Raw genomic sequence first — 13,654 nt, 5'->3', positions numbered from 1 at the left:
AGTCCAAGCAAAGTCATCTTCCTGTGAAGCCCTGCATGCTGATGACCACGAGGGACAGGATGTTTGCAAGAGACACCGATCCTCCTGGTAATACCAAGAAGCTTTTTGGATGCCTGCTTGATTTGCTCGGCTCGCAGGCTCAAGGCCAAATTAATTACCGGATTTCCACCAGGAAGTACTTTTTTCTTCCTGTGACGGGCTTGAAGAAGCCACTGAGCTTCTCCTCTCCTGTTGTAGGACCAAGTATCGAAACTTACTCTCTTCTAAATTGCTTGGTGCTACGTTTTGCATGGTTCTAATTGTCACTTCAGCAGCCAGAGCGTACCGCGTGTGGTACTGTCAAGAGCAAAGACGTGAGGGAGGCTCTCCATCGGGCGCGGGCAGACTCCGGCGCCCTGCGGTCCCTCCCCTACAGCAGCGAGCGGTCGGACGATCAGAAACGTGACACCATTCCTCTGGGAACGCTGCGCCTTGCCCGAAAGAGGAAGATTTCGAAGCCGTTAGCAGCTTCCGCTGATGCCAACGCTGTCGGGACAACCGCAGCGAGACCGGGCAGCTCCCTCCCCGTCCCGCCGAGCCGCAGCAGGGAGGGCCAGGGCCGTTTGCCCGAGGAGGGGCTGCTGACCCCTCCTTACGCGGGACTCTCGTACGGGGACAAGGGAACCCTCGGGCCCGAGGCCCGGCCGCCGGCGGGAGCGGCGCAGGCCGCACGGCGCGGCGCCCGCCCAGGCTCGCGCTCGCGCTCGGGCCCCGCGCGCTAGCCGCGCGCACGCGCGCTAGGCCTCCCCCGGGCCAGCTCCCGCGCCGCTCTCGCGGCCTCGCGAGGCGGTCGCGAGACCTCCGCGCCCCCTCGCCCCCGTCCCCCCGGCACGTGACCCGAAGGCGGCGGGAGGCGGCCGCGTTGCTCGGGCCGACCAGCGCCGCGCGCCGGCAGCACGTGACCGGCGGGGGCGCTCTCGCGAGCGCCGGCGCGCGCTGGGCCTTTGCCCCGCCCCTCCCCCCGGCTGCGGCGAAGGTAGACGGAAGCGGCCGCGGCCCGACGGGACCCGGAGCGGCGGACACCCCCCCCCCTCCCCTTCCCCCGGCCCGGCCCGGGCCCCGCACCCCCGCCGAGGTGAGACCCGGCAGCTGCTCGCCGCCGCCACCCCCCCTCTCCGCGCCTCACGCCCGGCGGCCTCGTCCTTCCCGCTTGGAGGGAGCCCGGGCCTAGGCCTCGGCGTAGGCCTGAGCCGGGGCCTGTCCGCCGGCGCGGGCCCTTCCTCACGGGCCCGCCCCCCCTCGCCGTCCTCGCCGTTCCCCGAGTCGCCCGGCTCGGTCCGACAGGCAGTGGGTGGCCGTGGGGCGGTCGGCTCCCGGGAGGGCCCGGTCCCGGCTGCCGCGGGGGATCTCGCTGCTGTAACCGTGAAGACGGTGCCCGGTGGCAGGCAGCGGGGAGAAGCGGTAGTGCGCGGTAGTTTTCTAAAGACGCGGGTAATTGCGAGGCTGCCTGAAGACCCCGCCGCTCGCCCGCTGTAAGTTAGGCGTTTTCCCCGTGCAGGCACGTGTTTAAGCTTGCTTTTTTAGAAACTGCTTGGGAGTAGTTGAACGGCGCGAAAATTAAGGTGAGCGGCTACCTATAGTCACGTAGTGCCTTACTGAAACTTAGTCAGGTGCATTTTTAGTATTTTAGTAATACCTTTTCGTGTTACTTGTTTATCAGTTTCACTGTACTCGCGCCGCAAGACGTGATTAAAAAGCAGCAAGCCTGTTGTTTTGATGTGTTATGTGTGCATGTGTGTGTGTGTGTGTGTTTTTTTGCAGATGTCAGAAGACCTTGCCAAGCAGTTAGCTAGCTACAAAGCTCAGCTTCAGCAAGTTGAGGCTGCCCTATCTGGGAATGCGGAAAATGAAGATTTACTAAAACTGAAGAAGGACTTACAGGTGAGAACTTGAGGGTATGAGTAGCTGAAACTCCAGGGTCTTTAGCAGGTGTTTCATCTTTCCTAAATACTTGCGTTGCAACAAAAATATATGCTTAGTGGGTTTATTACTTTATTTTCACATAATTTGATACAATTGTGGTGGGGTTGGTTTGAAAAAAAACAAACCCAAAGGGTGGCCTATTTTTAAACCTGTCTTGCAGATTAGTGAAAAAGATGTACTAATTGATACAGCAAACTCTTCTGCTAAAAACTTTAGCCAGAGTGATGAAAGATATGCCAGTGCTGTCTTTACTATCTCTTTCTTTATTTCTTTAGAGCATTTCTCAGAAAGTCATTACTTTTTGTTGCTTATACTATGCTGAAGCCTGATAGTTGGGCTTAACGTTATGCCTTTCTGCTTATTTTTGAGTTGTCAAATAATTTGATCCAGAATCTGTTTATTCATTGCACGCATTTGCAATGATAAAAGCTTTAGAAAGTAGTTCTGTATTCCTTGTACATGTAAGCCTTGACTGTGTTAAGGTTTTTATATAAGAAAGGAAGAGTCGTGTTCTTCATTTGCCACCTGCAGTTTTTTTAAACACTTGAGAGCATACCGCATTCTTGAGAGGTAAAAACCATTTCTGGTCCTTAGGGTATTGTTCAGTTACAGGAAGACCACCAGTCTAACTTTTAAGTTGATAGTGGTCTTTTAGCTTCTCATGCGTATAAAGACACATTGGCATATAAAAAACCCAGCAATACTGTTAAAATTTGTCATGAGAGTGCAAGATGCTCCTTCATTTCTGTTGTGGATTGCTTTAGCCATCAGATCTAAAAATATATAAGTCTACTCAGTACAAGATTCAGTGACCGCTATTCTGTATGGAAATAACAGTGATAAAAACGATGCTTCAACCAAAATACAAGTAGTGACTCAAATCAGTGATCTGTAGAATTCCTTTTAAATTACAAAGGCTTTGTGCCCACAAGGCACTTTATAGATCATCTTAATGTCCTTTGTTGTACACTGTTAAAAGCATGTGTATATTTTTATATTTTTAAAATGCACAGCAAAACCCATATGGGATGATATTTCCGATACCAACACGACCTCGGCTTTGATATGCAGAGATCATTGATGTGAAAGGACAACTTGCAAACTTTTTTATAAAAGCTTTCTGCACAGAATGGGGAAGATCTTTACACTTTCGTCCCCAAAAGGTTTGCTATCCATATGTTCCACCTTGAAAATGACATAATGTTTTGCAGACTTAATATATGCCAATCAAACGATTGTAGAAATGGGTTTGATGCTTCAGTGTCCCAACTACAGCTTTTTGCCTGTTCAGAAAGATTGTTACTATGTAATTGAAACATTTTTTTGCTGTCATAGTGATGCACTAGTGCATTTCGTATACTTAGCTTATTCCTGAGTAACAAGATTAAAATAAATATTTAAAGAAATTTTTATAAATACTTAGCTTTTCATTTTTTTGTTTCACTGAAGCACTTCTAGGACAGTGTCTGTGCACCCAAGAACCAAACTTACCTTTTGTATCAAGTAGAATTGATGGCAGCTGTCATATTCTGTAATTGGAGATGATACCTGTGGGCGTTGTGTTCTGGAGCGTAGAGCTCTGTCTGGCTTTGTAAAGACCAGCTGGTCAGGAAGAATCCTGGCAAACTAACTAGTATTCTCTGCGGGTCACACCTTTGTGTCACGGGGATGTGGCAGCAAGCCATATTGTTCAACCCATTTGGCTGTACTGAGCTGCTGTGGTAGCCTAACTCATGCTCAGAAATTTTCTTTGAATGAGCAATTCTGTTAAAGACTTTAGAACTGTTATGGGTTGCAATAAAATTAATGTTTCTATCTTATGTGCTTAGCACTATGATAGGTGGTATCAGATGAAGATTTATACAAAACGGTTGCTGTTTATAGCCTGGTGTGTAAGTGACTTTGTCAAATTCAAAGAATTCTTGGTAGACGAGTCTGAAACTATTCACATTTGAGTTCTACAATAAGAGACCTATGAATGTGGCAAGAATAAGTCAACAGTTTCATATTACTGGTAGCCTACAGAGCTGAAACACTTGCAGGTAGCTTATGCCTGACGTATTGTATTTGACCTGCTGAGATAAGATACCTATTTCAAACCATGATGCCTCTTGGATTTGCAGAATACAGCTGTCTGTGTTGAGGAATAGTTTGGGATTTTGCATCCAGGAGGGAAAATTAGGCTAATGCTGTATGTTCTGCAGAGTGCTCTCAAATTAGGTAATTTGATAATCAAAATCTGTTCTGGTTCAGCCGTAGTATTACAGAAAATGAAGACCAAAGTAGTTAGAAGTAATTGTAAGCATTTTTCTGTGCTTACAGTTGCTGCTGATCATGCTTACTGTTGCACTTATTAACTAGCAGCTCCTCTAAAACAAAGGGCAGAACTTTTATTAGGAAGGCGTTGAAAGTTCAGACATTAACAGCTGCAACAGAAACAAACTGTTAGGCCATTCATGCCAGTTGTACAGTTTATCAGATAAAAATACATGTAAGTTTATATTGTATTAACTTATTATTTGGGAACTGTTTATGATCCTTCAGGTTCTTGAGGAATGAAGAACAGCTTCTTTACTGTGTTTTCCTGAGCTAGTCTTTGTATGCCCATAGCTGAACTAGGATGTGAAACTGGGAGGAAAGTTCAAGCTCCACTGAGCCTCAGTTGAACATTGTTTACCTGGAACCCTCCCCTAATTGAAATATTTACTGTTAGCTAGGAGAGTGACAATGGTTCATGCTGAGATGCTCAAAGAACTGAAGAATTTTCCTTCTTTAAGGACTGCAGAGTTGCTTTGACTTATATGGAAAGTTTAAATTTTAGGTGCTGGTTCCTTTGACTTTTAAGGCTAGTGAAAACCAGTGGTCTTGATTATACCGAATAAGAATATAATATTGACAGGAAGTTAGGGAGGGGCTTTTGCATGCCCCTGTCTGTGAATGAATATTTAAAGGAGCTGGAAAAAAATTGTTACTTTGTTGTTTGTCTTGCTGGATTAGCAAGGGAAGGCCTGACCTGAAATCTTAAAGGTCAGGGAATTTGGAGAAAAACAAACACATCAAAATGACTTAAGGAAATAAATTTTTTTTAGTATGCACCTGAATGCTTTCTATAAATGAGAGGGCTTTACAGAGTGGCAGTCGTGGAAGGTACTCTTCCACCCTGGCTCTGGGTGTTTCAGTTCAGCCAATCAATGTATTTTTTGAGTAAACTGAAAAATGTTTCATCCCTTAAAAATGCTGTAATTAGACTTGTAGTTGTTGTGTGTTTTAGAGATTACTATGTATAATATAGCCAGCCAGTCCCAAAGGGGGAGGGATGGAAGAAACAGCCAGCTACAGAGAGAACAGAAGCGTTGCATCCTTTCATGTTTTGTCTTCAGAGCACTGTCCTGTTGAATACTTGCTCTGCCCCATGTGTGATTTTTTTTTTTTTTTTTTTTTTTTTTTGGTCAGTAACCAACGTCACATGCAGCCATGTGTCCAGAGTCACACTGTTGATTTTTTGGGGGTTGTTTTTTTTTTTTGAGACCGTCTAGCTGTGTCTTCTGTGCCTATGGACAAACAATTCGTCTAGAAAGAAACGCTATAAAAATGATAGGCTACTTTTTGAAATTTTGAGGAGGGCATGGGGAACCTTACTGCAATACAGTGAGGACCGTACATCTTTTTATCTATGTTGTCAATGAGTGAGTTTAGTTAAATGATTAAAAAAACAAAACAAACTTAGTCCACTTTACATCAGCTATGAATTTAATACAGTAGCTTCAAAAAAACCAAACAAGTAAACTTGGGGTAAAAATGTGCATGGTAACAGAGTTTGAAAAATTATTCTTTGTGGGTTTTCTGTCTTTTATAGGAAGTCATAGAATTAACCAAAGACCTCCTTTCAACTCAACCTTCGGAAACTCTTGCAAGTTCTGACAGTTCTGCTTCTGCTCTGCCAAGTCACTCCTGGAAGGTTGGGGATAGGTGTATGGCGATATGGAGTGAGGATGGACAGTAAGTGTAGAAAACTTCTCTAACAGTTACATGAAATAGTTCAATGGTAAGAGACTTTCATTCAGTTTGAACTGCCCCTAGGGTGACTAAAAGCAAAAAGAAATTGGGAAATAAATATGATATTAGGTATTCTTGTACTGTCTTTATTACAGGTCCATATTTTAGATAAGAAGCAAAGAGATGTGGAGTTATTTTCTAGAAATGCCCTGTTTGTTACTAACCTTATAAAAGTAGGGTAGCTTTGGTAAATTACCATTTGCTAATGTAATAAATGGCAGGCTTTCATGAATTGATTTGTCAGAGCAGTCTTTCATAAAGGTTTCAGGATGTATAATTCATAATATGTCATTGCATTCATATATATGTAATTGATTGCTATCAAGAAAAATCCCTGCTGTATCTCAGTTTGTGCCTCTAATTGGAAATGAATTTTTAATTGGAAATGCTGGGTTTTGGCCTTGAAATAACTAGCTGTGTAATGTTTCCTATAGAATTACTCAACTTTTTTGATTTAGTCTCCATTACATTAGCCTGAGAAGTTCTGGGAACCCAGGCAGTTCATTCTGACCTCATAATCTTTGAAATAAACATTCTAAAATTACTTTCCATACTGCAAAAATATATAATTGTTGCAGCTTCTTAAAAAATTAGTATTTATGCAGGACTAATATCCCAGTCATTACCACTTACAGAGAAATTCTATTGTTCAGCGAATGTGGTTCTAATAACAATGTAGGAACCACATAGAGATTTTGGTATAGTTATTGATGTCTCAATACCTGATGCCAGGTAGAAAACAAACATAAAAGTGAACAGTGTTTCTGTCACAGATTATTATTGAGTAAAATATTTCTGTGTAAGAACTTCAGAATTGAATCTTACTGTCTTAGGTCACCATTGGGTCATTCTTCTTGCTCTGATCACTGGGTTAGAGGATCAGACCTTGGGGAAGAATGTGCCAGAGTGTCTGCTGAAGTGGATCTTACTGGACTTGTATTGCTTTTTTTTTTTTTAACACCCTGCTTCTGTTGCAACATTTCTTAAGTGACCAGTGTTTCATGAAGAGCTAGCCAGAGATTAATACTCTTTACTTCATGCAGTTTGGGTTTACATGTATTTTCATCTAGCTCAACTCAGGATGATGTTGGCCCACTAAAGTTGCAAGAAATTGATTTAGTAAATGTTAACTGGAATATTGGCTGTGAAACATCTCATTTTATTCCTCTGTTTGCTTTAGATGTATCCTTTTGCTCTGAATTTAGACTCAATTATTTTAAATATTTTCAGAAATGCCACTTGTCTTTTTTTCCTCTTTCCCATTATGAGGTCAGTTTGACGAAAATGTTTCATACACATAAGTATGAAATGGACTGATTTCTGCTAAAATTTCAAAATCACTATTTTAAATCAATAAGGAAACTTTTAAGTTTTGTAAGTGTTGAAGGGGGAATATTTTGAAAGCTTCAATTTTTCTTAATTCTTTTTCATATGGAGAAAAATGGAACCAAAGCTTTGCTCTTGTGAGCTGATGTTTTCCAAGATGCCTCAGTGAATTCTCTGAAAGCTGTGTTCTGTGAACGCAGTATTTTGCTGGGTCCTTTTTTTTTTTTTTTTTTCAGTCCCATGACCTGCCAGAACTAGAACCAAATCAGGATATCTGATTAGATTGGCCCCAGCATTAATCATTAGTTTTGATAACTGTGAGGCCATTGCTCCTTGATGCTAAAGGTCAAGTACAGCAGATTCCAGTCACTGTACTTGTGTTCCTTTGACTTTAAGAAAATAATCTCTTAGTTAGATTTGTGTATTGTCCCTGAAAATGAAGGCTGATATTTGCAAATTTTTTACTTAATGCCATTAGCTGGCTGAGAGTGTAGGTGTTGAAGGGCTGAGTATTAAAGCTTTACTCACATGCTTACAGCCATGATATCTTTACAGGTGTTATGAAGCTGAGATTGAAGAAATAGATGAGGAGAATGGAACAGCTGCGGTCACGTTTGCTGGATATGGCAATGCTGAAGTTACACCTCTGTTCAACCTCAAGCCTGTGGAAGAGGGGAGAAAAGCAAAAGAGGACAGTGGCAACAAACCCATGTCCAAGTAAGTAATATACAGGCAGAAGTCTGAAAGCTGCTTTGTTTTTGGTGGGTTTTTTGGGGTATTTTGTTTGGTTCCCCCCCAGGTGTAAAAATTGGTTAATGAAACAATCTCTCCTTTCTGAAATTCTACACCTCTTTAATATCTCCACGTTTGCTTGAGAAAGGATCTTAAATCCATCTAGCATATGTTTGGTACGTTGTTGTGGCTGGTATCATGTGTCTTCTGTATCCTGGCAAGATAACAGGATAGACTTTGTTTTTACCCAGATTATGCTATCTCAAGATACCAAGTGTGTAAGCGGTAGATTGAAAAAAAAGTTAGTACTTTTTCACTGACAGCAGAGAGCCTACAAGTTTCAGCCCAGATCTAGTGCAGGCAGTTCTGAGAGCTGTGATTTGGCTAACAAGTATACTCACTAGTATGAAGGACTTCTGCTTCTGCCCCATCCCTGTGTTGGCATAGCTGTCTTGACCCTGTCACTGAGGAGATGTGCTTTACTCAGTATCCTGCTGTGTCTAACATAGAAAAGTATTTTTAAGGGCTGAAAACTTTTTTTTTTTGAAGGGGCTGGGGAAGGTGGTATAGTTTCAGAGTCTGTTACAGGCAGTGATCCCTCCCCTACAGGATCATTCTGAAGGGTGCTGCATTGTGGCATAGATCGACTCTGTGAACTTTCTTTACTGAAGTACCTTATCTTTGTTCTTTTCCTTCCATCCCTGTCCAATACTTGGTAGCATGAGAGTCCTGCATACTCCAGAAAAGTATGGGCTTTTCACTCGAATGGGTTATTTAAATTTTCCAAATGCTAGATGTTTCTGAAGTGCAGAAGTGCTGATAGGTACATTTTCAGTTTCAGAGATGAATTGCACACAATCCCGAGTTGCTGCGTTTGGTCTGGTCTGAATCAGGTGGTGGTGGTTTTTCTTATGCCTACATATATCAGTAAGCAATGTAACGCTTACGCATGGAAAGACTTGTCTGGTTGTTGTTTTTTTTTCTTTAAGTGGAGAATATTTACAAGCTTTGTTTTCTGTCATTTACTTATGGAAAACTATTGTGCATGTCTGTCTTACACGGATTTTAGTTTCTTACAGGAAAAGGCACAAACATAAAATGTCTTTTTTCCTTCTCTCCAGAAAAGAGATGATAGCCCAGCAACGAGAGTATAAAAAGAAGAAGGCTTTGAAAAAAGCTCAGAGAATTAAAGAACTTGAACAGGAACGAGAGGACCAGAAAGTCAAGTGGCAACAGTTTAACAACAGAGCCTATTCTAAAAACAAAAAAGGCCAGGTTTGTTTGGTTTTGTTAGTATGTGAATAACAACAGGGCATAGAATCCTGTGCAGTACTTTGGGAGAGAGGAGGAAGTGGTTTTTGAAGGGATTTATTTAAAGGGGATTCTGAAGTGTGTGGTTTGGTATTTTGTACACTTAAAAGGCCTGGTTTTGTACCAGATGGCTTTGGAGGAGTGCTGCTTTTAAGAGGCTGAGCTTGCACTTAGCTTGGATAGGTGGGCTCACTGTCAGTTGCCAGCTGGTGTTTGTTGGAGCTTAGAACCTGAGGGCCTGTCTAAACCTCCAGCCTAACTTCTTGCTGTGTTTATGACCTGGCAGATGCAGCACTAAGTAATTGCCCTGGAAGAGCAAGCATTGAGTAAAAAAGGTAGCAAGGACATTTTAAAGCCTCATTTCATTTTTTTCATGGCTTGACCAAGAGCTGCCAGATGTAGTGGAAAAGCTTTAGTCTTCCTTACAAACAATTACTACAGATCAGTTTATGAGAGGGGTGAGTTTTATTCATTATCGGCCTGACCCAAGGTCCTGAGTACCAGGATCACATCCTGTACTTACATGCCAGGAAGTTCCCAGCTCTGTTGTCTCACTTCCTGATAGTGTGCCACAGATGAGCTAGCCTTTAGAAAGTGTGCCTGTCTATAGAGTAAGAAGTTGAGAATATTGAAACACTTCAAATGGTAATGATTACTTGTTTTTTTAAGAGTCAGTTGGTAATTATTCAGAAATGGTGTTTTCTGTTTCATTTGCAGGTAAAGAGGAGTATTTTTGCTTCCCCCGAGAGTGTAACTGGCAAGGTTGGAGTTGGAACATGTGGAATTGCAGACAAACCTATGACACAATATCAAGATACCTCTAAATATAATGTCAGGCATTTGATGCCTCAGTAACGGGGGAAAAATGTGGAACTTCATCTCTGCAGGGCTTTACACTTATCTTTTTATCATTATATTTTTCTAAAAGTAAATTATTTGTTGGCACATAGCGAGTAGTCCATTTTGTCACCATCACTTTGGCTTCAGCTGATACGAGCCTTAAATCTCCAGCTATTGATTTGAGTCCCCTAATCATTAAACTTTTTGTAGTTGCATTAAAATACATTCTGCAGGTAAATGCTTTCATGAACTGCTGTTACCTGTTACTCTGAAAGCAGTAGTTATCTGCAGCTTTGATCTCGGAATCTTTCCTTCATACTAGTAGTGAATTTTTTTTTTTCCTTAAGAAAAGTGGTGGTATAAAAATGGCACCTTAACAGCTTCCCTCGTTTCTGTAGTCACAGTGCTGTGTGCTGTCTCAGCGGCACTACAGAGCTGCTGCAGCTCTGGGAGAGAGCGCTAGATTCTGTCTTGGCTTATATGTCACGTGGAATTGCTAAGGAAGTTCTAAATTACTCCCTTACAAATCCACTGAAGATTGATTTGTACAACTGTAAATGAGGGCAGAACAGGGCTGATAGGATCTTTACTACTAATGATGATTCATGTGCTAGAAACAATAAATCTGACTAATTCTAGTCTGAATTGCCTGCGCTAGAAGTTAGGCAGGGGAAGTAATTTTTTTTTTTAAATACTCATCAAATTCTCATAGGAGGTTATTGAGAGGTAACCAGAAAACCATAGGACAAGGTATTTAGACTCCAATTTCAACGTAGCGAACTGCACTTAAAAATACCCACCCCACCCCTCCCCAAGGATCAGAGAGTTGGAGAACATAAATGGTTGTGCTTTGGAAAGGAGCCATCATCTCCCATCTTGTAGACCTTGTAGGGTTGATGGTATGGCCACAGACCTGGAATATACAGTAACAGCTTCTGGGCCTCCTCCATCTAGTCAAGTAGAACTGCAGTGCAGCAGATACGAATGGCTAGATCCCACTTAGTTAGCTGTGAGTGAGTAAAGGTTAGTCTGAAGTTTCTGTCCTTAAATAACTGACTGGCCCTCATGTTCATTGTAATGTCAGCTGTATCACAGTGCTGCTGAGCCCCTTCAATTTTATTCAGGAAACCACGTGTAAAAGCTCTTGCTTTCTTGTATTTTATATGTGATTTGTTTTCCTCTGTTACTTGTCTCTCACTTACGGTAGTGGTACCATCTCTGAACCCGTAATGTGTTTAAAGAAGTTAATGGGTAGCCCTGTATACAATGTAGATATTATTTTTGTAAAATCTAGGGCTGAGTTAATGGACAAGACTACATCAGCTATTTCCCCCATTAAATAATTAAAGGGTGTTTCTTGTCCATTAACCCTGACCATTATTTCCCTGTATATTATGTTAATGTAGCTCATTTTGTAATTTGTTAACTAGATCAGGTCACGTCAGCAATTGTTGATGCACTGATTGGTGGAAATGTCCATCAGTTACCTGAGTCACAACTCAAGCTAAACTCTACAACTGGTAGTTTAGAATCCATACATAGAAAAAGGTTCTCCCTATAATGGGAGAAGGTGATTTTTATGAATACAAAGTGTGTTAATTTCAGTTTTGTATGTTTAACTTTTATTAAATAAAGTGTTTAAAATCTGCTGGATATATTTGACAAAGTGAAAATATACATGGTGGGGGGAAAGTGGGAAGTACAGAATCTGCTGGACAGAGTGCAACACACAAGTGAATTGAGTCACTGCAAGATGAAGTACATTTTGCTTAATTCCTCATCTTCACTGGTAGCAGAGGGCTTAAATTTTCTTTTGCATAGAGAAGTTCTTAAGAGTAAAATAATCTGACCCCACTGCTTTTTAGACAGGGAGTTTGCATTACAGCCTGCACCCTACAGAGACAAGTCTCAGCACTGACAGTAAATAGGTGACAGCTGATAAACACTGACAGCCATGTGCTGAGGAAGGTCACCTGTTGTCTTTCACAGATGGCTGTGATACATATTGCTGTATCACTGCTGTATCAAGGAGCATCTTGAAGTTAGAACTGAAACACACTAAAGCAGACAGAACTGGAGTTTTCAGGAAGCCATGTGAGCCTTTCCTTAACTCTACCTGTTCGTTAAAATAAAAAAAAAAGTCTTTGGAGAAAGAGACTTAATCCATACCTGACATGTACTACATGTGCTCATCTTTTGATGTAATAAATACAGTAGTCTCTATCTATCACAGGACTATGTGTTCACTAGTCCTGAAGAGAACTTAAGGTACAGTGAGTCACAGAACACAATGGGTGCACGAGCCTCCCTTAGGATAACAGTCCAGCTCAAGTTAAAATTCGTTGGCCTTATGGACAATTTAATTTGTGCTCAGCCTTTCCAAAAAAAATTCAGCCAACCTTGTACATTTCCTTTGAGTAACTTACTGTCAGCTCTTGCACACCATGGGTTGCTTAATGAACTTAGCTGTAACTAACTCTTCCGTTGGGCACTGCAAAGAAATGCTGAAAGAAAGTTTTGATATGCTTTTTCCTTAAATGCCTTACCTGGAATAGGGAGTGACACAGTGACACCACTGTGGCTGGGGTGGTCTGATCACCAGAAGAGAGAACATTTTGAAGAAAACCATCAGAACTGCCATCTTGGCCACACAGCCATTCCTTGTGGCAGCTGATTTTTTTTTTTTTTTTTTGATGCTGTTTCCTCATCTGCAGAATGGGGCTGGTTCATGTGTAGTCTGGCTTTGGAACACTGCCTTAGTAAACCATCTTGAGAAATTCACACAGAAAACATAAATCATGTGTTAAGCCACGTTGGTAATTGCCAAAACAAACAAACAAGGAAGTTCCTTATTTTACAAATGCTGAAGTGGCCTGAGTGTTTTGGTATTGGTCGGTGGTTGTTTTTTATAATTTATCTCCCAGCTTTATTAGCTGCTCTAAACAAGAAGAAACCTGTTTTTTCAGAACTCATGCTCTGCATTGACTGCTGGGCCTCTCGGCAAGCAGAGTAAGTACCTACCCCAGTGCTAGCAAATCCTACTATAAAACACAGTACTTGGAAATACTGAAACGACAGAGGGAAAGTCAGTTCAGTGTAAAAGTAAGGACTGCAAAACCACTAAGCTAGAGACACTATGGAAAAGCTACTTGTCAGAGAACACAGATTTGTTCCTTTCAGATAAGGATACTGTGCAAGATGACCAGCATGGGATGCACATTTCCTCTTAAAAGTAAGTAACTACAGGAAATGGTTTATCTATCTAGTACAGCCTCTGCCTTGTACAAACTGTAATTTATTGTGGAAATTAAACTAGCACAAATTTGACTCACAAATCTGGGACTGCTCCAGTCAGTTTAAGTATTTAGAACAGTCTTAAGAGTAGCAACTTTAAATTTTCATGGTCATGGCAATCCATTTCTCTTTT

General features: G+C 41.8%; 1 protein-coding gene across 2 annotated transcripts; it reads left to right on the top strand.

Moving 5' to 3' along the window:
• The first annotated feature begins 973 nt into the window (after positions 1-973).
• Positions 974-11,880, top strand: SMNDC1 (survival motor neuron domain containing 1). 2 transcript variants are annotated; one of them, XM_069796948.1, is made up of 6 exons: positions 974-1,114; positions 1,801-1,920; positions 5,819-5,961; positions 7,900-8,061; positions 9,198-9,351; positions 10,105-11,880. In XM_069796948.1, the coding sequence occupies exons 2-6, from the start codon at positions 1,801-1,803 to the stop codon at positions 10,240-10,242; spliced, it is 717 nt and encodes a 238-aa protein (XP_069653049.1). In that variant the 5' UTR covers positions 974-1,114; the 3' UTR covers positions 10,243-11,880. The 2 variants fall into 2 exon arrangements, with proteins under 2 accessions (XP_069653049.1, XP_069653050.1); XM_069796949.1 differs by lacking the exon at positions 974-1,114 and adding an exon at positions 1,295-1,601.
• The last annotated feature ends 1,774 nt before the right edge of the window (positions 11,881-13,654 follow it).

Source organism: Haliaeetus albicilla, chromosome 11 (genome assembly GCF_947461875.1).
Source record: "Haliaeetus albicilla chromosome 11, bHalAlb1.1, whole genome shotgun sequence".
NCBI lineage: Eukaryota > Metazoa > Chordata > Aves > Accipitriformes > Accipitridae > Haliaeetus > Haliaeetus albicilla.
Note: the sequence above shows the minus strand (reverse complement) of the source record. Positions and strands in the feature narration are given on the sequence as shown.